This window comes from Phyllopteryx taeniolatus, chromosome 20 (genome assembly GCF_024500385.1).
Source record: "Phyllopteryx taeniolatus isolate TA_2022b chromosome 20, UOR_Ptae_1.2, whole genome shotgun sequence".
Lineage (NCBI taxonomy): Eukaryota > Metazoa > Chordata > Actinopteri > Syngnathiformes > Syngnathidae > Phyllopteryx > Phyllopteryx taeniolatus.
Window position 1 is genome coordinate 3,137,915 of NC_084521.1, and position 22,676 is coordinate 3,160,590.

At 45.4% G+C, this 22,676-nt stretch overlaps 1 protein-coding gene across 2 annotated transcripts in view; it reads left to right on the top strand.

The window, feature by feature from the left end:
- Positions 1-22,676, top strand: part of gli3 (GLI family zinc finger 3) — a 114,931-nt gene that overhangs the window by 86,255 nt on the left and 6,000 nt on the right. For both annotated transcript variants that reach the window (XM_061758329.1, XM_061758330.1), the window contains 7 exons: positions 2,796-2,997; positions 6,154-6,385; positions 7,467-7,580; positions 8,733-8,873; positions 17,315-17,464; positions 17,542-17,706; positions 17,893-18,186. In XM_061758329.1, the coding sequence (XP_061614313.1) occupies positions 2,796-2,997; positions 6,154-6,385; positions 7,467-7,580; positions 8,733-8,873; positions 17,315-17,464; positions 17,542-17,706; positions 17,893-18,186 (1,298 nt within the window). The remainder of the gene's footprint in view (positions 1-2,795; positions 2,998-6,153; positions 6,386-7,466; positions 7,581-8,732; positions 8,874-17,314; positions 17,465-17,541; positions 17,707-17,892; positions 18,187-22,676) is intronic.

A 22,676-nucleotide genomic window follows, 5' to 3' on the forward strand; every position in this document is an offset into this window, starting at 1 on the left:
GCGCACTGGCCCCGGCTCGCTTTGATGGGGAGCGTTTGCAGTCAGGCGGACGGCGTGCTGACAAACTAATTAAAAGTTGGCGAAGTTGCGCAGCTATCGGGAAATTAATTGCTATTAAGCGGGAATTGGAGTGTCCCGCCATTCATCACGGGGGAAAATCCTTTCTTCTTTGTCACTTTTTAAGATTAATGGAGTGAAACAAAACAATTAGTGGCACGTTTAACCGGGGATGCGCTGCTCTTTACTTAAAACTGGCCTGTGATCCTCGCCGCTAATAACTCATCCGTGGCTAAAATTTTAACAGAATACGCTCCATCAGGAGGCTTTCCGTGATAATCTGGACTATGGCGACTATTTGAGCGTAATTAACTTCACTGTGAGCTGTGCTAAAGAAACAATGGGCCTGTTAGCCTCGTCATGCTTTTTCGCAGGCTTTTGTCTACGTTCTTACTACCTAATTAGTGCCAAAACAATTATATTATATCACTATATAAGGTCTGGATTTATTTCCTAATTTCTCAACTATTATAGCCTCCTTTTTTTAATCATCACAAGTAAATGCTTGAACTTAATTTGGTACCCAATTAGTCAGCAGAATATGTGAGCACGCAAACAAATAGACATTGTGCTAAATATAATTATTGTATCAAAAGGGCTACATTTTATTAAAATATAACTGTCATAGTAATTAAAGTCCCTACAAAGGCTATTTAATTGGCAGATTTATAAGAAGAAATAGCAAATCATCAAACCTTGACGGCATACTCCGTCCACATTAGATATCGGCAAAAAAAGCTTCGTAAATTAGCATTGTCCATCTGTGTAGTATATTTGCTGGCGTCGAAAGGCACTGCTGGGATTTGAACTCTGGATCTCCTGTTTACGCCACCGGTGCTTTAACCAACTAATGCACAGCGCCCTCTAATTTAAGCCCCCACAAACTGTGATCCAATATATAAATCAAAGCTTCAGATGCATCTAAAATGTTTGCGATTGTGAGGGACACTTTCCACCTTGTGGGGGTGGACACCTGGCTCAAATAGAAAGGCCTCATGGGACCGATGTTTATTAGCGCACCGCCCAAATGATGAATCGGCCTCACACCGTGACCAAAAGAGAGAGGAGCGTCCCGGCCCCCTGCAGCACAACTTTCCCTTTAATTTCCTCTTTATTTATGGACAGCCAGGCCAGCTTACGCGCCGCGCCATTAATTCCTGTGGCCAAGGAAGCGTTCACAGTGGACTGACCAAAGCTCACTGAATGGAGGGACGCTAACGTGGTGAGATCAACAGTGGTGGGAACTAGTGAAGGCTTTTGATTGTCGACAATAAAGATCAAACCCCTGATATCACATTCGGGGCCTTTTTGAATCGCTTAATAAATAAACAACAACAAATAAATCACCTTCTTGGGGGTCTCGAAATCTGGGAAAATTCACCAATGTTTGTACATGTGTGTATCCTGATGAAAATGGATGTATTTTAGCCCACCCACCCCCCCAAAAAAAAAAGAAAAAAAAAGAAATCCTTTTGTGGTGTTAGTTTAGTAAAGCTGGAACATTCAAAAAATAAATCATCCCCCAACAGCAGTTTCACAGATCAGCACGTAATTGAGTGGACACATCTAACATAACACGACGCAAGAAAATGTTTCAGACATCTGAACACACAAATCACATACTTCAAAATGTTGGAAGCATTACAGATGTTATTTATGTACAAAAATGGACAAGCATGGTCCCAGTATAGAACCCTGTGGGACACCACACTCAGTCTTTTTGTTTGACACAGCCATTTAGGGTGAATTCTAAGTCTTGTACTAAGAGAGAGATTCACCCAAATGAGACCTGATTGTAAGCAGGTGTCAGATGGGGCGATGTTAAATGGCCAAGCTTGCATGTGCCAGCTAATGTGGGTGGAGCATGGCATCAGAGTTTGATGATCATTTTGAGGATTCATTTTCCCATTAATAGTATTTGTATTGAAGACTATCTATGGTTTGTTGATGTAAAGGTAGTTGTTGCTTTCCTTAAAGCCTCACACACAAACTCATGCTGCTACAGACACACACACACACACACACACACACTGATTAACATGTGAATGGAGTGTTCCGTAATCGTTGGATGTGTCAACTGAAGAGACGGAGCATTTACATTTGGGAGATGGATGGATTGTGGGGGATGTAAATACGGGGGTGGTTGTGTGGGGGGGGCGGTTTGGATGGTGGGGCGGGGGTGATCTGGGCTGCGTAAGCCGGTTTTGTTTGCCTTTTATGAAACAACTCAAAATGTTTTATTTGCAAGTCTTGAGTCACAAAGTCATTGTGTCACAAAGTGGCGCATCCCCTCAGTGCATCCCTCCGCCCCCCTGCAGTCGTTGTTCGCCGTCTTGTTTGTGACATCGCCATGTGAAAAGACAACAAAAGTCATGTTTTAATCTCCACCCGTGGCTCTTTGTGCGTGCGTGCGCTCGGAGAATGGCGGCCGCCTTTTGCCGCCTTTTTTACCCATTCAAACCCCCGTTTTTTCCCCTTGCTATGTTGATTGCATCTGAATGAGGAGTCAAATTGGACCGGGAGACATATTAGCATACATCGCCGAAGCATTCGGGCCGACGTGAAAGGCTTGTTTTCTTTGGCGTGAAATGCAAGTAGTTCATCAAGTGACAGCCGAGCACTCAGTCACGCCGTCCCTTTTGTGGCGTGATTGACAAAGATGTCATCCGGAAAACTTCTTAAGGACTCGGAATGAACTTTAGTAGGATTCGGAATGAATTTGTCCGTCCTCCCCATAGGTTCTCGCTTCCCGAGCCCCAGGCTGCCGTCGAGGCCCAGCAGGAAGCGGCCGCTGCCCATCTCGCCGCTGTCGGAGCACAGTTTCGACCTGCAGACCATGATCCGCAACTCGCCCAACTCGCTGGTTACCATGCTCAACAACTCACGGTCCAGCTCATCCACCAGCGGATCCTATGGACACCTGTCGGCCGGAGCCATCAGGTAAACCCACACGGAATCAGTATTTATCTAATGACAAAAACATAAAACATTTCAATAAAATACATCATACTCATGGCGGCACGGTGGACGACTGGTTAGAGCGTCTTCCTCACAGTTCTGAGGACCCGAGTTCAATCCCCGGCCCCGCCTGTGTGGAGTTTGGTAGGTTGATTGAAGACTCTAAATTGCCCTGAGGTGTGAATGTGAGTGCGAATGGTTGTTTGTTTGTATGCGCCCTGCGATTGGCCGGCAACCAGTTCAGGGTGTACCCCGCCTCCTGCCTGATGATAGCTGGGATAGGCTCCAGCACGCCCGCGACCCTAGTGAGGAGAAGCGGCTCAGAAAATGGGTGGATGGATGGATGGATGGACATCATACTCATCAGAGATGTTGATTATTAAACATATTGATGTGTGTCAATTACACACTGTTTTACTAGTGGAAGTTTGCTGTAAAAAGCTTTGCTCGGGCCAACCAATCTGAGGACAGAAAAATGCTGTTGAAATTCTTCGCTCAACATAATATAGCTTACCTTATGGTTTTGACACGATCATACAATCTCGCCTCCATGGGGAATGTGGATAGTTCCTCTGCATGATAGTGTTGCAGTCTATTCCAGGTTGAAAGTGACTGGATCTTCACCCACCCTCCCTAATCTAGTCATGAGCAGAGAAACTGAGTGTGTGGGCGGTTATTATGTAAATTCGCCCCATTGTCACTTTACAGGCGGCACGTGGTCGACTGGTTAGCGCATCTGCCTCACAGTTCTGAGGACCGGGGTTCAAATCCCGGCCCCGCCTGTCTGGAGTTTGCATGTTCTCCAGTGCCTGCGTGGGTTTTCTCCAGGTACTCCGGTTTCCTCCCACATCCCCAAAACATGCAGGGTAGGTTAATTGAGGACTCTAAATTGCCCGTAGATAAGAATGTGAGTGCGAATGATTGTTTGTTTTTATGCGCCCTGCGATTGGCTAGCGACCAGTTCAGGGTGTACCCTGCCTCTCGCCCGCAGATACCTGGGATAGGCTCCAGCACGCCCTCGACCCTAGTGAGAAGAAGCGGAACGGAAGATGAATAAAGGAATGTCACTTTACAGTGACGCAGAAGGGCTCGCTTGCGATACATTTTCAAAAATATATCAAAGATTTACTCGCGCGGTCCAGAGAAGCACCGAATTTCGTGGGCGTCCATTCATCGTGACGCCTCGCTCTTTCCGTGGCTCATAAGTCTGCCGACCTTATTACCGGCGTGGAGGAAATCAATGAGCCGAGACGCATTTGGGGGCTCGCCGGCTTGTCATATCAGTCATCAGTGCGCCGCCTCAGCTTATTCGGCTTCTGTCAGCGGGACAGTGGTCCGAGCCGGCGTGTGATTGATCGGGCTCCTGGCGTGGATCGCTGATCAATGGCCGTGGGTGGGGCCATGGATCTTCCCCCACTACTCGCTTCTATCTTGTTTTCTTTGGCCGCCCGTCCTCTTGTGTGACTGACGCCAGCCGCCAGGGAGGCGGTGCGGCTGGCTGGAGGAGAGACGGTCACCCACACGGCACGCTCGACGTCGACGTGCTTTGCCCCGTCCTATTGGATGTGTTGCGTAAAAGTTGAAAACAATACCTTGATTTGTCTTCAGTTTATTCTTGAGGGTTAAAAGTATAGATAGCACAAAGAAGAAAAGACCAGCAGAAGAAGTTCTATGCTAAATTTGTGTTACATATTTTATAGATATTTTTTCTAAAGTTTGAAACTTTTAAACGGGTCTATTGACCTGCAACTTAACAGCGGGGTTCGAGTTGATTCTAATAGGTAGAAGTTGAATAAAGATTTTGGACAATTAATAGTACAAAGAAAAATTCAAATTGAATGAAAAATAGATCATAAATAAAAATAAAATATAAAATGAGAAAAATAAAACAATTAAAATAAATAAAATACATGCAATTACTCAAATTAATAAATTTAAAAAATGTAAGTAAAATAAAATGCTATATAGAGAATATAATGAAGTAATACAGTTAAATAAACTCAAATTTAATTAAATTCAATAAAAATATAAGTAAAATACAAAAAAATATAGCTATATTAAAACTAAATGTACAAAAATGTACATATAAAATATAAAATGTATATAAAATAATTTCGATATAGGATGTAATGGAGTTGCTGGAATACTATCTATCTATCTATCTATCTATCTATCTATCTATCTATCTATCTATCTATCTATCTATCTATCTATCTATCTATCTATCTATCTATCTATCTATCTATCTATCTATCTAGCTAGCTATCTAGCTAGCTAGCTACCTTTTTTTGTATTTAAGAGATAATAATTATTTCTGTATATTTGTCATTATACCGTAATCTGAATACGCTTTCTTTATTCCACTGAGATATGTTGAATTTATTGTCCACTGCATCCATTTTGTCGTACAGTGTGCTCTGTGAGGCTAAAATTGACCAACTTCACCACTGGGTAAAGCAGCTATAAGACATAAAAAGTCAGTTGACTTTTTTTTTTCCATTGGACGCTAACAATGCTAAGGGTGCACTTGAAATAAACCATGTTCCGTAAGGCTTTGATGAATGGAGCTTGATTTCACACTTTGGATTTATCATGCGGATCGTTGCCTGCTCCGAGGACGTCGTCATCGTCGCCGCGTGCTAACGAGCTGAACGCTCGCCGCTAAAGCTTCGCCGCCGGCCCCGCTGGTTCCGGCATTAGCGCTGTCAGATTGTCTTCGGGGGGAGGATGAGCAGAAACTCGCTTGTGTTTAGCAGCACTCTACCGAGTGAGGCATCACAGAGACAGTTTCATTTTGACCTGGAATTTTTTTCTCACGCAGTAATTATAACTACAGAAGTGGGACTCATGAGAATTTAGTAGGATTATGCACAAACATATACACTTTTTTCAATTATTATTTTGAATGAAATGATGAATTTAAATCTTTTCTCTACACATTTTTTACAAATCATTTTTATTTTTATTTTTTACAAATACAGATCAAATCTCCATTGAAAAATAGTTGCAAATTTGACAATAAGAAATTTCTGTGTTTCTGTACTTACAACACACCGCACTTAATTTTTTTTCTGTATAAATGTCATTATAATCTGAATACTGTCAATTATTACTTTCTGTGTGCGTGTGTGTCATTAGCCCTGCGTTGAGCTTCGCCTACCCGCCGACGCCGGTGGCCCTGCACATGCACCAGCAGCTGATGGGGCGCCAGCCGGGCATGGTGGGCTCCGCCTTCGGCCACAGCCCGCCGCTCATCCACCCGACGCCGGCCTTCGCCACCCAGAGGCCCGTGTCTGGCTTCACGGCTGCCGCCGCCGCCGGCGGGCTGGGCGCCGGCGAGCGCTCGGCCGTCTCGGGTGACTCCTCGCAGGTGAGCGAGGGGGCGGCCGTGCCAATCACAGTGCTGGGAAGTAACAGAGTACAGTGAACCCCCGCTGTGCCAAGTTATCAAAACGGGTATTGTATATAAATGACAGTTAAAAAAATGCTTTTTACTTTATTTACTTAAGTACATTTTCTGAGTATTTACTTTTGTACCTTTTTTCTTTTTTATTTATTTATAAGTATCTGTACTTAAGTACAGCGTGTAAGTAGTCTTGCAACCGCTGGCAATTCATCACGCCAGGTAATAGATAGCGTCCGCCGTACGCCAGCCACGCCTCGGAAACGGTAGCCGTGGCGTCCTTCCTCCTGGGAGTTTCCCCCGTCCGGCGTCGCCTGCGACGCGGCCGGCGCCCGACAACGTGGGGCTTGTTAGCATCGCCTCCCGCCGCTTACTCCATTAATCACAAGCGAAGGAGGGGGGGGGGGGCTGATATTGACACGGACGGATGGCTTCAAAGGGGTTTTACTTTCCTTTACCTGAAGCCGACTGTATGTGCGGGCCCATGCTCGAAGTATGTATTTCATCTTTATTACCGCTGCCACGTCCCACTCAAATCCGCAGAATATACCAATTGCTCCACTTTCACAACCTTTAGATAGGTACTGAGCCCTGCCACGAATACCCGAAAACTGCGAATAATTGACAACCCCTCCCCCCCAAAAAAATTTTTGAATTACCATAAAATATGATCCAAAAACACCCAACACCATGAACACCTGCCAAAAAATGGTGAAAATTCGCCGATACGTTTCTTAAAACGGAGAGGATCATAAAGCACCAACGCCATGCATCTAGCATGTACACAATCATGAATCTATGTTACATAAACAAACTATGTTCAGTTATTACTTATTTCTACTCATTTTCAGACCAATTAAGTGACATTGGCCATACCTCTAGCATGTACACAATCATGAATCCATGTTTAAATAACTTTATTCACTTACTAATTACTTCGACTCATTTTCGGACCGATTAAGTGATATTGAACAATTTCTCACAAATGTACCATGGCGCAGTGGTTGGGCATCAGTGCCTCAAGTTAGCATTTTGTTCCCGTCTTCAGCTCAAACCCACCAGCGAGTCTGCGGTGAGCAGCACCGGCGACCCCATGCACCACAAGCGCTCCAAAATGAAGCCAGAGGAGGAGATGCCCAGCCCGGGAGCACTCAGCATCCAGGTACTACCAAGGGAGGGAGGAGCAACGCTGCTTTGACCTGGAACAATTTTCTTATGCACTCAGTTGTGACTGAAGAGGCTGGACTTGCAAGAATTTAGTAGGATTTTGCCTAAATATATATATATATATATATATGGTTGTCCGTGTCTATATGTGCCCTGTGACTGACTGGCGACCAGTTCAGGGTGTAGTCCGCCTTTCGCCCGTAGTCAGCTGGGATAGGCTCCAGCGCCCCGCGACCCTAACCAGGATAAGCGGTGTTGAAAATGGAAATATCAAATGTTGAACCTAACTTCAGACTAACGGGGATGAAGTTAGTTATGGCCAAAAAATATAGATTTTGAATGAATAGATTTCCTGCTATTTTGGCAAGCGCACATTGTTTTTGTTAAAAAAAGTTTTGAAATTAAATTGAAGGAATATAATTCCTTTAAACACTTTCCAAACCTTTTTTTTATATATTTTTTTTAAATTTTGAATAGATCTCCTGCAAGTTTTTGCAAGTACAGTGCTTTTTTTTTTAGATAAAAAAATATTATTTTATAAATTAATTTGAATAAGTAAATGTCCTTCCAGAAAATTATTCCAAGCACTTTCATTTTTAATGTAATAATTTTCAATTAAATCGCATTTCAAAGGGATACATTTTCATTCAATTCGGTAACTAGCCAAAAAAATCAGAAGCCGCCAGTTTGTCTTCAGCCGGATTGACTTTTACATGCTCGAGGAAACACTGGGTTCACTTGCATCAAATGTGTTAATAATAACAGAAAGTGGAGAGCGTATGAAAGCGGAGGGCCGGAGTGCCGCAACGGTGAAATATATGTGCGCTAATGGAGCCTCCTGCAGCAGGAATAGAGGCTCAGATTCCTCAAATCCTGTCGTCCGCCTTGCTTCCGTGCTGGAAAGAGCCGTAAAAGTCTGCCTCTCAAGGCCAAAATCTCAGTGGGTTTTTCATGTCTTGGCTCCGTAAACCGATACCAAACATTTGAGGAGCTTCAAAATCAGAGGGTAAAGATCTGTTTCAAATATCAGGTCGGAAAATCAGCCCGTTTTTAACATCAAGCATAATGGTCATAAATTTGTCGTCTGACTGCTGGTGCTTCACCTACGATTATTTGATCGCCGCTCACTGGTGCGCTTGCGTCGCAGGATCATCCCGACGGCATAACGCTGGTGAAGGAGGAGGGCGACAAGGACGAAGGCAAACAGGAGCCCGAGGTGGTCTACGAGACCAACTGCCACTGGGAGAACTGCTGCCGCGAGTTCGATACCCAGGAGCAGCTCGTGCAGGTAAAAGCGGCCACGCCGCGGGACAAAGTCACCTGACCAAAAGGTTGACCAATAGCAAAGGCCCGATGGACAAACGGTATTGGGACACAGTGCTTTATATGGATAATATAGCTTTTTTGGTGCCAAAATATAGTGTTTCTATGGAAAATGTCTGACTTTTATGGCAATATATAGTGGGTTTTATGGAAAATATAGCTTCTACATGGTAAAATAGCACTTTCATAGACAAATATACAGTTAAAATTACAGCATGTTTATGACAGACAAAATCGTTGTTTTTTTTTTTAACTGAAAATGCCATTTTACTTAGGATAATATAGCACTTTTGTAGCAAAATATAGGGTTTTTATGCCAAAATGTGGTGCTTTTTATGAAAAATGAAGCATTTTCCTGCCATAATATAGGAAATTTTGATAGGAAATATCTGCCTTTCATGGCGAAACCCAATGTTTTTCATGATAAAATGTTCCTTTTTCATGGTAAAATAGCACACTCACAGAAAAATATGGTGTTTATGACAATGTTTTTGTTACAGAAAATATATCCTTTCTATTGCGATATATTGCTTCTGTAGCAAAATATATGGGTTTTATGGCAAGATACATAATTTTTAATGGGAAATTGTTCCTGGTTCCTACTTATGGTATGATAGCACTTTTACAGGAAAATGTAGTGTTTTATAGAAAATATAGCATGTGTATGAAAAAATATGTTTCATAAAGAAAATATCATTTTTATGACAATATGGCACTTTGTAGCAAAATATAACAGTTTAATGGCATACTATGGTGTTTTTTTTTCTGTAATGGAAAATATGGTGTTTTATGGGGAAGGCTGCTTTTTCTTGCTAAGATAGCACTTGAAGGAAAAAATATTGTGTTGTATGGAAAATAATAGCATGTTTTTGACCGAATGTTAAGTTTTCTAAAAAAAAGTATCTAATTTTTTATGACAATATAGTACCCCGCCTCTCGCCCGAAGATGGCTGGGATAGGCTCCAGCACGCCCGCGACCCTTGTGAGCATAAAGGGGTACAGAAGATGGATGGATATAGTACCTTTGTATCAAACTACAATGGGCAACATAACACTTTTATGGCAACATTTATTGTTTTTCTGCACAACACCTTTATGGCCTAATCCAGCGTTTACTTTCGAAAATGGAGCATTTTTATTGTAAACGACCTTATTCATGTGGAAATTTTTGTACTCTTACGGGATATGTCGCTTTTATTGGACATATAGAATTTCCATGTCAAAATATAGTTTTTGTATAGAAAAGCCAGTCTTTTTAATGGCAAAATTAAGCATTTCCATGGTAAAATCTTGTCTTTTTTTTTGGGCAAATATAGCACTTTTACAGCAAAATATTGTTCTTTTATGGCAAGTATAGTGTTAAAAGAGACAATCACAGGACAGACACCTCCATTGAAACTTAATTTCGAGTCGTCAATGAAGCTATCACGCGTTTGTGTAGATTGGAAGCTTCTGTGTGAGGTCACAGAGCTCAACCGCCGCTCGTCCACTGTGAAATCATCTCGTGTCAGACGTGAAGTTAGAAGGAACAGAAAAATGAAACGCACACACAAGACGCGCACACACACATTCCCGGTGCTCTCCACGGCTGTCTGTTCTCCGTCTTGACACGGCAATCGTGGTGGTAACCTCTATCTATAATTGATATCCTCACCTGCGAGCCGGCTGCCTCCCGCGTTTGAAGGGCGACGCTCAAACGCTTGAGGATCTTGACAACTTCTCGCAGCCAGCGGGAGGATGAGGACCAGGAGGAGGTTGATGATGGGGAAGGTGATGGGAAGTTGGGAGGGGGAAGAAAAAGCTCCCCTCTCACCAGGTGGCCGTCTCAGCCAACATCCTCTTCTTCTCATTAGCTACAAAATCCATTTTCTAGCAATTGTTTTTGCTATGTACTGTATATGCTACTTTTATGAAAGAGCATTTTTTGGAGCACTTTTATAGCACAGTGTAGTGCTGTTTTTCACGGGTAATGTAGCATTTCCATGGCAACATCGCTCGTTTTTTGACAAATGATCGTGCTTTTTATGGGAACTATAGCATTTAAATAGCAAAATGTAGTCATTTAAGGACAATTTAGGATTTACATAGCAAAATGTAGTGTTTTTATGGAAAATACTGCACTTTTGTGGCATAGTATAGTTTATATGGACAGTATACTACTTTTCTGGCAAAATACAGGAACAATATTATATTATTATTATTATTATAATAATCAGATTATTATTATCTGGAAAAATATTGCACCTTTTGGCATAGCACAGTGCTTTTTTTCATGGAATATATAGCATTGATATCACAAAATATGGTTTTATGGCAAATGTAATATTTTCGTGACAATGTTTTTTTTGTTGAAAATATAGACATCTACCGTTTTATGTCGAATTACAGAATTTTCATGGCAAAATCTAGTGTTTTATGACAGATATTACCCATTTATTGCAAAATACAATGTTTTTGGAAAGATGATGGGAAGAGGTTGATTGTGGGCAAGGAAAAAGCTCCCCTCGCACCGGGTGGCCTTGTGAGCCATCGGCGTCTCCTTCCGATGCTCAACAGAATCCGTTTTGTCTCAATTGTTTTTTGCTATTTTATTTCTCATTTTCCACACAGATGCGCGGCAAGATGTCATTAAAAGTCGCCGCGTCCTCTAATTCAAGCGAACCCCGACGACAACGCGCTCTTATCTGTCTCGTGCACCCCCCCCTCTCCTCCTTCGCCTCAGTAAGAGGATAAGTGGAGTATTTGGACCACAGTGAGTCCCCTTCACAAGCCTGCTGGGGGGTTTGAGAGGGGGGTGGTCGACTTGATGGGTTGAGAGGGGATTTCCATATAAGCAAACAATGGAGCAACCTCCCTCCACATTTGTCTTCTGAAATAGCTTCAGGGGGGAAACGCAGAAAAAAAGAAGTATAATAGTTGAGCGAAGACCTCCGCCAAGGCCCAACAATGCTCATTTGGATCAATACCAAGTTGTACATTTTCATAGATAGCCTCAAAGTGTGTATAAAGGAATTGTGTCATTAAATTGCTTGCACTATTCAGTCATAAATGAAAGAACTGGCAGATAAAAACGATGTCCTTAATGTTTACAAAAGGTGTCATTACCAAAATGTGTTAATTCTTGGCCTTAGTAGTTTCTGTCAAGTGTTTTTCACCGACGATTCACTGAGAAATACCGTAAAGTACAAAATGTATGTTGGAAAAAAACCCACCAAATTATAAAAATGTTGCAAAAGCTATATTGACCAGAATGTAACATGTCAGTCACTTTCATTGAAATTTGCGGAAAGTACTTCTTAACATAGTGTTTTTTCACAAACAATTTATCGAAGAATTCAGAAAAATGACACCGGCAGAAACTTGCAAAATTGTTAACAAACGATGTATTGGCTAAAATGTTATGTGTCGATCCTTTGGTTTCCACAAAGTTTCATTACAATTTGTAGAAATTAGTTTGCACAATTCACTGAGAAATTAAGAAAAATCCAAATTTTAACAAAAGTGGAAACGTGTTTATTCTAACTTGCATCAGTAACCTTCGTATATACGCACCTTCTGTTTTTTATGTTAATATTCATGCACTATTAACCCAAGAAATTGAACAAAATTACCTCCAAAATGACATTTAGTTGACAAATTATGACATGCAAGATCTCCATCTGCTTGACTGTACCACGATGCAAGTGGACTGTAACAGCCAACAGTGATACTTGCTCAAATTGACTCGCTTCGTTCTCTGTAAATGCAACACTCCTCTAGAAAGTTTCATCGAAATCGGTTGTGTCGTTTTTTGCTGCTAACAAAGAAATCAGCAAATGGCAACCAACGCAACACCCCTCACCCTCTCCTTGGCGGAGGTAATGAAAACATAAACAACCCCCCTCGAACTGCTTCCACCGAGGTATCGTCAGAAGTAGGCGCCATTAATTGTTTCAACAGGCAAACGGCGTTCCAACGTGGCCGCTCCTTTGTGCTTGGCCTCATTTCGGGAATTAAGCCTTCACACCACCCTCGTCGCGCTCCACCTTGTTCAAACGCTCTCGCCGCATATTTTCCCAGCCTCAAACATGCGAAACGCCGCGCCGCGCTACTTTATCGCCGGTGCCGATAAGATAAACGTTGGATCTGTGCAATTTAGCTCACTTATCTGGCCGAGCCAGTCAGCACAAGCGAGGCGGGTGTCACTTTTACTTTGCGCTGTTTATTTCATTGATTCCATTTGTGGCCCTCGCCCGTTCAATTGGACCCTCCTCTTGATTTTTTTTTTTGGGGGGGGGGGGGGGTGAACCTCAACCCCCCACTCGCTGATTCCTTCCTCCGTCCCTCCCTCCCGCTCTCATTTTCACTTTCATTTTCCCTCCCTGGCGTTTTTTTCCCTCAGAGGGACGACTTTTTCAAGATAAGGCCTGGTGGCTTCTTTAATGTCGAGCTTGAAGTGGGCTTTTTTTTCTCGCCGTCTTTTTTTCCGAACCCCACTCTCGCATAATGCCCTCGGATGGCTTCCCGATGCCATCTTTTATTGTTTCGGGGGGGGGTACTCGGCTCACGACAGAGTTCCGAATTTGTTGGAATGCTCTGTAAACTATTAGTAACGCAGTAGCAAAGTGATAATTACAGTGAATATTTGTATGAAATATTTACATTTTCGGGAAACAAGAAAGACGATAAATTGCCGTTTGCCTTGATTCAACCTTTGCGGGTTACCATGACCTGGATGACTGACAATCTACACAGACATAAAGAAAAAAACATATTTTTACCAAGCAAATTGGTATTTTTTGGGCCCAACCGATTAATCAGCTGGCAATATTAGCCGTTTTCAAATTGGGCAAAAATCAACCGACAATTATTATTTTTTCAACATAAGACAAAGATAATTCATGCATTCAAACATTTTTTTAAAATCAGTGAAAAAACTACCAATTTTGCTGATTTTACAGTTTTTCTCTCACTTGTAAAATAAAGAAAAAATATAAAAGTATTGTAAAACAGTCAAATGTTACGCCTATAATTCATATCTTTATTGTTGTAAGCTTACGGGATGGGAGTTATTCATTAGATATTTTTTAACTTCATCGGTTATCAGATGTTGAAGTGATACATCTCGTTGGAGAAACAAGCTTTGTTTGTTGCGGAGGAGCTAAGTTTAGCCTGGGTTGTTAGTGGAAGTTACAGAGAGTCTTCCCCGTGTGCAGATGCCCACTTTCAGTGCATTTTTTCAAAATAAAAAATGAGTTTGCAATGGTACTTAAGTGTTTTGGGATCATAGTCTGTGGCATATTTACGATAAACTATTACTAATATCCATCCATCCAGCCATCCATCCATTTTCTGAGCCGCTTCTCCTCACTAGGGTCGCGGGCGTGCTGGAGCCTATCCCAGCTGTCATCGGGCAGGAGGCGGGGTACACCCTGAACTGGTTGCCAGCCAATCGCAGGGCACATACAAACAAACAACCATTCGCACTCACAGTCACACCTACGGGCAATTTAGAGTCCCCAATTCATGCATGTTTTTGGGATGTGGGAGGAAACCGGAGTGCCCGGAGAAAACCCACGCAGGCACGGGGAGAACATGCAAACTCCACACAGTCGGGGCCGGGGATTGAACCCCGGTCCTCAGAACTGTGAAGCAGACGCTCTAACCAGTCGTCCACTGTGAGGCCCTATTACTAATAATGCAATTAAATGAAAGTTTGGCTAAAACTTGCAGTTGAGCTTTGGTGGTCTGCACGTGTTGTGTTTTTCCCCAGGTCACCTCCATAGGTGGCGCTGCTTCTTCTATGTTTAAGGAAGGTAAACGCAGAGTATCCGAGTAGAAACACAACCACGCCTCGCCCGCTCCCCCTCGTCTTCTAACTGCAGGCACAAGCCTTTAATTGGTAAAATGCAGATTTTTTTTTTTGATGCGGCGAAGGATTAGGCCGCTTATCGGCGTGGAGTATCTTGCCGCGAGATGAAAAGAGTACGCTGAATTACACATGGCAACTGTGGCTGCCTCGCTTGCAAACCCCCAACCAACCAACCACCCACCCCCGCCACCCTTTTCGTCTTTTGCCTCGCCTCTCCGTGCTTTTACAACAAAGCACTTTGGCGAGTGACTTCACAAAAGACCATATGATTTATTAGGCGGGCGTTTGATAAAAGCTAAACGACGTTGTGGGTCCCGAGGCTTGTTGGAAAGTGTGGGGGTTGCCCTGTAAACATTCTCATGCACTAGGGGCCGCGTCCCACCGAGACTTCAACAAGGACGCGGGGATCTGGTACTTCTATTTCATCTATGGAGCCGTTTTATATCCAAAGTTAGTTTACAGCCTCGCAAGAGCTTATCCCAGGCAAGAACTGATCACCTGTTAGTCACAGGACACAAGCAAATATTTGCATGTTCGCTACTCACAAATTTACCTTTTCACTGATTTTTTTTTTCTAACCTATCCTCGGTTATTTGCTAAAAAAACAAATTTTGTGCCCAGTTCAAAGTCCCGTATAATATAAAAAGTATTGCTTTGAGGTTGTCTTGTGGCATCTTGGTGCCAAGAAACGATGTTGACGTTAGGGGAGGAGCTTCGTGTATAGCTGAATGTGCCTGGGAAACACTGGACTGCGAAACCAGAGGCTGTGTGTCCACATGCGACCTTGGCGTACCCCACAACACGCCCACCGCACCCCGTTTGCGCTCTATGTCAGCCGCCCCCCCCAATCCATCTTGGTGGCGTTTTTACAGTTGTGGTCCGATAAGCTGGCAGCGGGAAGATGAATAAGCGGCGCCGCTATCAGCACCTGTTTGTCGATGTAGCCGGGTCTGCTCAGCATGGAGATTATTGATCCAATAAGAATTGCCATTAGCTTCCCCCTCTCGCTGTCAGCTGGCCAGCTCATGCATCACATCCGTCAAGCGCCTCCTTCATTTGTACAAGCACGGGCGCGAGCGTGTATCCGTCCACGACTCGGACGCGCCGTCCGTCCATCGCTCTCGGGGGGATATCGAGCGGCCGGCCGACAGAGCGATCGCTCGCCGCGGGGATTCCCTCGCAAAGCGGCGGCTAAAGGGCCTCCGACCGAGGAGATCAATCTCAAGAGGCGAGGGTGGAGGGAATGGGGGGAACTTCACTGACACTCATCGACCATACAATCATTTTCCACGGGATTAGTCTTGTTTTGTCACTTTAAAATTAAAAAAGTGCCATGTGAGAGTAATGGAGGTCCACTTTCCAATGACCGCAGTTGTTCTACCAGATGAGGCCTGGGGGTACGAGCGTTCCAAAAGTGGGATGCTTGGTGGGTCAGAGTCAGGCCAAGGAGGCGGGACAAAGATGCCATTGTCAAGGGGGGTGTGGGGGCCTGCCCGGAAGGGATGTGACCCTAACAACTCCAAGAAAGCACTTGTTTGGAGACAAAAAAAAATCCAGACTTTTATGAGCTTTTTTATTGTCCACAGTCTCTTCAAGTCCATTCTGATTGGCTGCTGAGGTCAATGGTTGGTGTAAATTGTCTCCAAAAGAGGCAGATTGGTGACTTCATCCCGAAAGGCTTCAAGTGTGCTCACACATAAAACACTTTTGTCACAAGGAGGCAAAATTTGAAAAGACACAAGAAGGGGATCACAATTTTGGAAAGACTAATTCTTTGATGACCTTAATCCTTACTCACACCCTAACCCCCAACCCTTACCCTAATTCTAACCCTAAACAAGAAGGGGTTTTAAAAACCTTGAGAAACAAAATAGTAAATAGCCCTGAACTTAAATCTTACCCATACACAAGCCCTTAAATGTAAACCTAACCCTAAACAAAACCAGGAAACCTAACCCTAACTCTACACAAGCAGTGGATCAAAAACCTTACCCTAACCTTAATCCTTACCCCTAGCCTAATCTTTACCCTTATCCTAACCCTACACAAGAAGGGTTTTAAAAACCTAGACTAACCTTAAATGCTACCCAAACACTAGCCCTTAAACCTAACCCTACACAAGAAAGGAAAACAAATTCTTTGTTCCCTTTACCCTTGAATTTAACACTTATCCATACCCTAACCTCTAAACTTAATCCTAACTGTACAAAACTAATTATTTGATGTGCTCAACCTAACCCATAACCTTAACCACTAATGTTTTAGCCAGATCTGCACCATAAGTTACTGTCTCATTGACTCGACTCTCCCCAAAATGTTATAGAAATACAGAAGGTCAAATTATTTTTGTATTTATTTGCACTTCTTTTAAAGAGCAAACCAAACTGTCTCGTTTAAGTCAAATCTTACTGGTTCTGCACCTTTTTCTGGATTTGTTCCAAATTGTCGTGCTATTTTCTTGGCCCATGCCCCCAACCATCCAAGAAGTTCCTGTGCAATTAAGTTAACATGCATGAAAACCTTCTCTTGGCTGAAATGCACTCGTGTGTTTGCAGCACATCAACAATGACCACATCCACGGGGAGAAGAAGGAGTTTGTGTGTCGCTGGGAGGAATGCTCCAGGGAGCAGAAGCCTTTTAAGGCCCAGTACATGCTGGTGGTCCACATGCGGCGGCACACCGGCGAGAAGCCTCACAAGTGCACGGTAAGACTCAGCCCCCCTTCTGATGTGTTTACATGAAAAGAAAAGAAAGTGTAAGGCGGATGCTGTCTTGCTTCCAGTTCGAGGGCTGCGCCAAGGCTTATTCCCGTTTGGAGAATCTCAAGACTCACTTGCGCTCGCACACGGGCGAGAAGCCATACGTGTGCGAGCACGAAGGCTGCAACAAGGCCTTCTCCAATGCCTCGGACCGAGCCAAGCATCAAAACCGCACGCACTCAAACGAGGTATGTTTCGACAAACTCAGTTGAATCGCCAGTGAGTTTATGCTTAGTGTTCCCTTGTTTTATCGCAATGTACCATCTGTGCCCCACTATATCAGATTTTGTTCAAGCGATTCTTTTTGGGGGTGTTTAGCTATTCCCGGCAGAGTTCGGTCCCGGGGTTGACTCACTCTATGTACTCATCGGCAGAAACCCTACGTGTGTAAGATCCCCGGCTGCACCAAACGCTACACGGACCCCAGCTCCCTGCGCAAGCACGTGAAGACGGTGCACGGGCCTGAGGCGCATGTCACCAAGAAGCAGCGCGGCGACTACCCGCGGCCCCCCGCGCAGCCTCGCGAACCAGGCGCCAACGGTCAGGGACACTCGCCTGGGCAGCTGGGACTGGGCGGCTACATGGACCAAAGGGAATACAGCAACCACGTTACCTCCAAGCAGGACGACTGTCTGCAGGTCAAGTCCATCAAGACGGAGAAGCCCATGGTAAGACTCCAGCTCACGATGGGATTTGGTTCAAACTTTAGTTGGTTGAGCTGTCGTTGGATTGCCCCCTTGGTGCGGTTCAGATGGACTGGTGGGAGCATGCTAAACCGGGTGGTATCGCTTCCAAACACATTAAAGCGCTGCTCACATGGGACGTGAAGGCCAGCAGACTTCAATCCGCTGCAGCCTGTGAAGGGGTGCCTTCATTTGTACCCTAAACGTCTCGGTCTGGGTCCTTGGTTTACAACCATATTCCGTTCCTATGATGGCGACGTAACCCAAATTTATATGTTAAGTGGGAACGTGCCGTAATCTGTCACTAAAGTACACTAATGGCTTCATAATTACAGTAAATACTGTGGAATAGTGCAGCCTCGGTCCGCAAACTTAATTAGATGCAAGTTTCCGTTTGCGAACCAAAGCAATGTTTCCCATTAAAATTAATGGATATCAAATGAATCCGTTACAGCCATGAGTAGATAGTAAAGTTTTTTTACCGTGTGAGCACAAACCGCACCGGGGGGCATTATTTACAAACCTATTAGGTGATTAATATGTTATCTCTGAATTAAACCTAACCTTCTTCTAACTAATGCATGTTCTCTTCTATCCGATGCTTGGGCATTGCTCTTGTTGTTTTCTAAGGACAGTGGGTAATCAGGTGAGACGGGTGTCCTCTTATTTTACAGTCTCGTGACTCATCTCATTACAAACGTGTGACATTTTCATTCATGTTGGCCTTCCCTTCCATTCACATTAATTAAGAAGGTTGCGTCTCATGCTGTTTGCTGCATCCCTCTGTACAACAGCGCCAAGTGTGGATGGCAGACAGTGCCCAGAGCTCATATTTGTGGCCAAACTCATCAAAAGTGAACAGGATGAAACTATCCATCCATCCATTTTCTACCACTTAGCCGAGGTCGGGTCGCGGGGGCAGTAGCTTTAGCAGGGACGCCCAGACTTTCCTCTCCAGCTACTTCATCCAGCTCTTCCGGGGGAATCAAGGCGTTCCCAGACCAGCCGAAGGATGTAGTCTCTCCAGCGTGTCCTGGGTCGTCCCCGGAGTCTCCTCTCGGTGGGATGTGCCCGGAACACCTCACCAGGGAGGCGACCGGGAGGCATCCGAATCAGATGCCCCAGCCACCTCATCTGGCTCCTCTCGATGTGGAGGAGCAGCGCCTCTACTCGGAGATCCTCCCGGATGACCGAGCTTCTCACCCTATCTCTAAGGGACACTCTGCGGAGGAAACTAATTTCGGCCGCTTGTATCCGGGATCTCGTTCTTTCGGTCACGACCCACAGCTCGTGACCATAGGTGAGGGTAGGAACGTAGATGGACAGGTAAATCGAGAGCTTCGCCTTTCGGCTTAGCTCCTTCTTTACCACAACGGATCAATACAAAGTCCGCATCACTGCAGACGCTGCACTGATCCGCCTGTTGATCTCCTGTTCCATTCTTCCCTCACTCGTGAACAAGACCCCAAGATACTTGAACTCCTCCACTTGGGGCAGGACCTCATCCCCGACCTGGAGAGGGCACGCCGACTGAGGACCATGGTCTCAGATTTGGAGGTGCTGATTCTCATCCCAGCCGCTTCACACTCAGCTGCGAACTGCTCCAGTGAGAGTTGGAGATCACGGCTTGATGAAGCCAACAGAACCACATCATCTGCAAAAAGCAGAGATGCAATACTGAGGCCACCAAACCGGACCCCCTCTACGCCTCAGCTGCACCTAGAAATTCTGTCCATAAAAGTTATGAACAGAATCGGTGACAAAGGGCAGCCTTGGCGGAGTCCAACCCTCACCGGAAGCGAGTCCGACTTACTGACGGATATGCGGACCAAACTCTGACTGATACAGCCCGTATCAAAGGGTTCGGTACCCCATACTCCCGAAGCACCCCCCACGGGACCAGCCGAGGGACTCGGTCGAACGCCTTCTCCAAGTCCACAAAACACATGTAGACTGGTTGGGCGAACTCCCATGCACCCTCGAGGACCCTGCTGAGGGTGTAGAGCTGGTCCACTGTTCCACGGCCAGGGCGAAAACCACACTGCTCCTCCTGAATCTGATATTCAACTTCCCGACGGACCCTCCTCTCCAGCACCCCTGAATCGACCTTACCAAGGAGGCTGAGGAGTGTGATCCTCCTGTAGTTGGAACACACCCTCCGGTCCCCTTTCTTAAAAAGGTCCTCGATGTCCACGCGATGTTGCAGAGGCGTGTTAACCAGGACAGCCCTACGACATCCAGAGCCTTGAGGAACTCCGGGCAAATCTCATCCACCCCCGGGGCCTTGCCACCGAGGAGCTTTTTAACCACCTCAGTGACCTCAACCCCAGAGATAGGAGAGCCCACCTCAGAGAACCCAGACTCTGCTTCCTCATGGGAAGGCGTGTCGGTGGAATTGAGGAGCTCTTCAAAGTATTCTCCCCACCGTCAGCAGCGCTACATCCCCACTATACACAGTGTGTTCATGGTGCACTGCTTCCCCCTCCTGAGACGGCGGATGGTGGACCAGAATTTCCTCGAAGCCGTCTTTCTCCATGGCCGCACCGAACTCCTCCCATGCCAGAGTTTTTCCTTCAGCGACCACCAAAGCTGCATTCCACTTGGCCAGCCGGTACCCAACAGCTGCCTCAGGAGTCCCACAGGCCAAAAAGGCCGGATAGGACTCCTTCTTCAGCTTGACGGATTACCAACCACCTTACGGCTGTAGCTCCGGTCGGCCGCCTCAGCAATGGAGGTGCGGAACATGGTCCACTTGGACTCAATGTCCCCCGCCTCCCTCGGAACATGAGCAAAGTTCTGTCGGAGGTTGGAGTTGAAACTCCTTCTGACAGACGTTCCCAGCAGACCCTCACAATACGTTTGGGCCTGCCACGTCGGACCAGCATATTCCCCCACCATCGGAGCCAACTCACCACCAGGTGGTGATCAGTTGACAGCTCCGCCCCTCTCTTCACCCGAGTGTCCAAGACATGGGGCCGCAAGTCCGATGACACGACCACAAAGTCGATCATCGAACTGCGACCTAGGGTGTCCTGGTGCCAAGTGCACGTGGGGACACCCTTATGCTTGAACATGGTGTTCGTTATGGACAATCTGTGATGAGCACAGACGTCCAATAACAGAACAACGCTCAGGTTCTGTCGGGGGGGGGGGCCGTTCCTCCCAATCATGCCCTTCCAGGTCTCACTGTCATTGCCCACGTGAGCATTGAAGTCCCCCAGCAGAACGATGGAGTCCCCAGCGCGATGGAGTCTCCAGCACCCCCTCCAAGGACTCCAAAAAGGGTGGGTACTCTGAACTGCTGTTTGGTGCATAGGCACAAACAACAGTCAGGACCCGTCCCCCCACCCAATGGCGGAGGGAGGCTACCCCCTCGTCCACCGGGGTGAACCCCAACATACAGGCGCCGAGCCAGGGAGCAGTAAGTATACCCACACCTGCTCGCCGCCTCTCACCGTGGGCAACTCCAGAGTGGAAGAGAGTCCAACCCCTCTCGAGAGGACTAGTACCAGAGCCCAAGCTGTGCGTGGAGGCGACTCCGACTATATCTAGTCGGAACTTTTCGACCTCACACACCAGCTCGGGCTCCTTCCCTGCCAGAGGTGACATTCCACGTCAGGATGAAACTAAACAAAGCCACAAAAAAAAATATCCTATCCCGTCAGCAGTTTGGGTAAACAACCTAATTAGTCAGCAGACAGTGTCGCTAGAGGCCTTCATCCGATTTGTTTGTCCTCTCATCGCGTCCCGAACGCAAAGTGTTCTTTTGTTCATCTCAACTAGAGCACACAGACTGGCAGCCCAGGCTATTTGCTGGAAAGAAAAGAGCAGATAACACGGTGTTGCTATGACAAGTTGATGATGCGAAAACAAAGCAGCCGGCCAAAACTAAATGAGCGTTTTTTGTTATGCAAGTCTAAAGCATTTTTAACATGGTAGGAGCCAATTTTGACGCTGCCTTTAAAAAACATATTTTTTTGCTTCGTGGGACAAAGTCGACCCACAAACTTTACTGCTTTAAGGTAGTATGAGGGGCGTTCACACTGCCTGTCAAATAGGCAGTTCGCAACTTTTTTTGCGCTATGGATCTGTTTCACGTAAAGACATAAATGAACAGGCATAGAAACAAATCAAAATAAAATGATTCAAAACACAACATCACCATATTGCTAATTGTAGTTGTTGTAATTAGTGGGATTCCCGAGCTTGTTTCCCTTCAACAAACCGTCCAGTCTCATCTTGAGAGGACTTTTGACTCGCCCGTCTGCTGTGGTTGCCCGACTATAATGCGTCCTGAAGCAGCAAAATGTCCGCATGTCTGCATGTAAAGATTGTGTTGTGAGAGTTTTGTGCTGCATGGTGTTGTGTTGTGCCCTGAGTTTGGTGGTGACCGGTCCAGGGTGTACCTGGCCTCTCGCCCTAAATCAGCTGGGATAGGCTCCAGATCACCCGCCAACCTAATGAGGACAAGTACT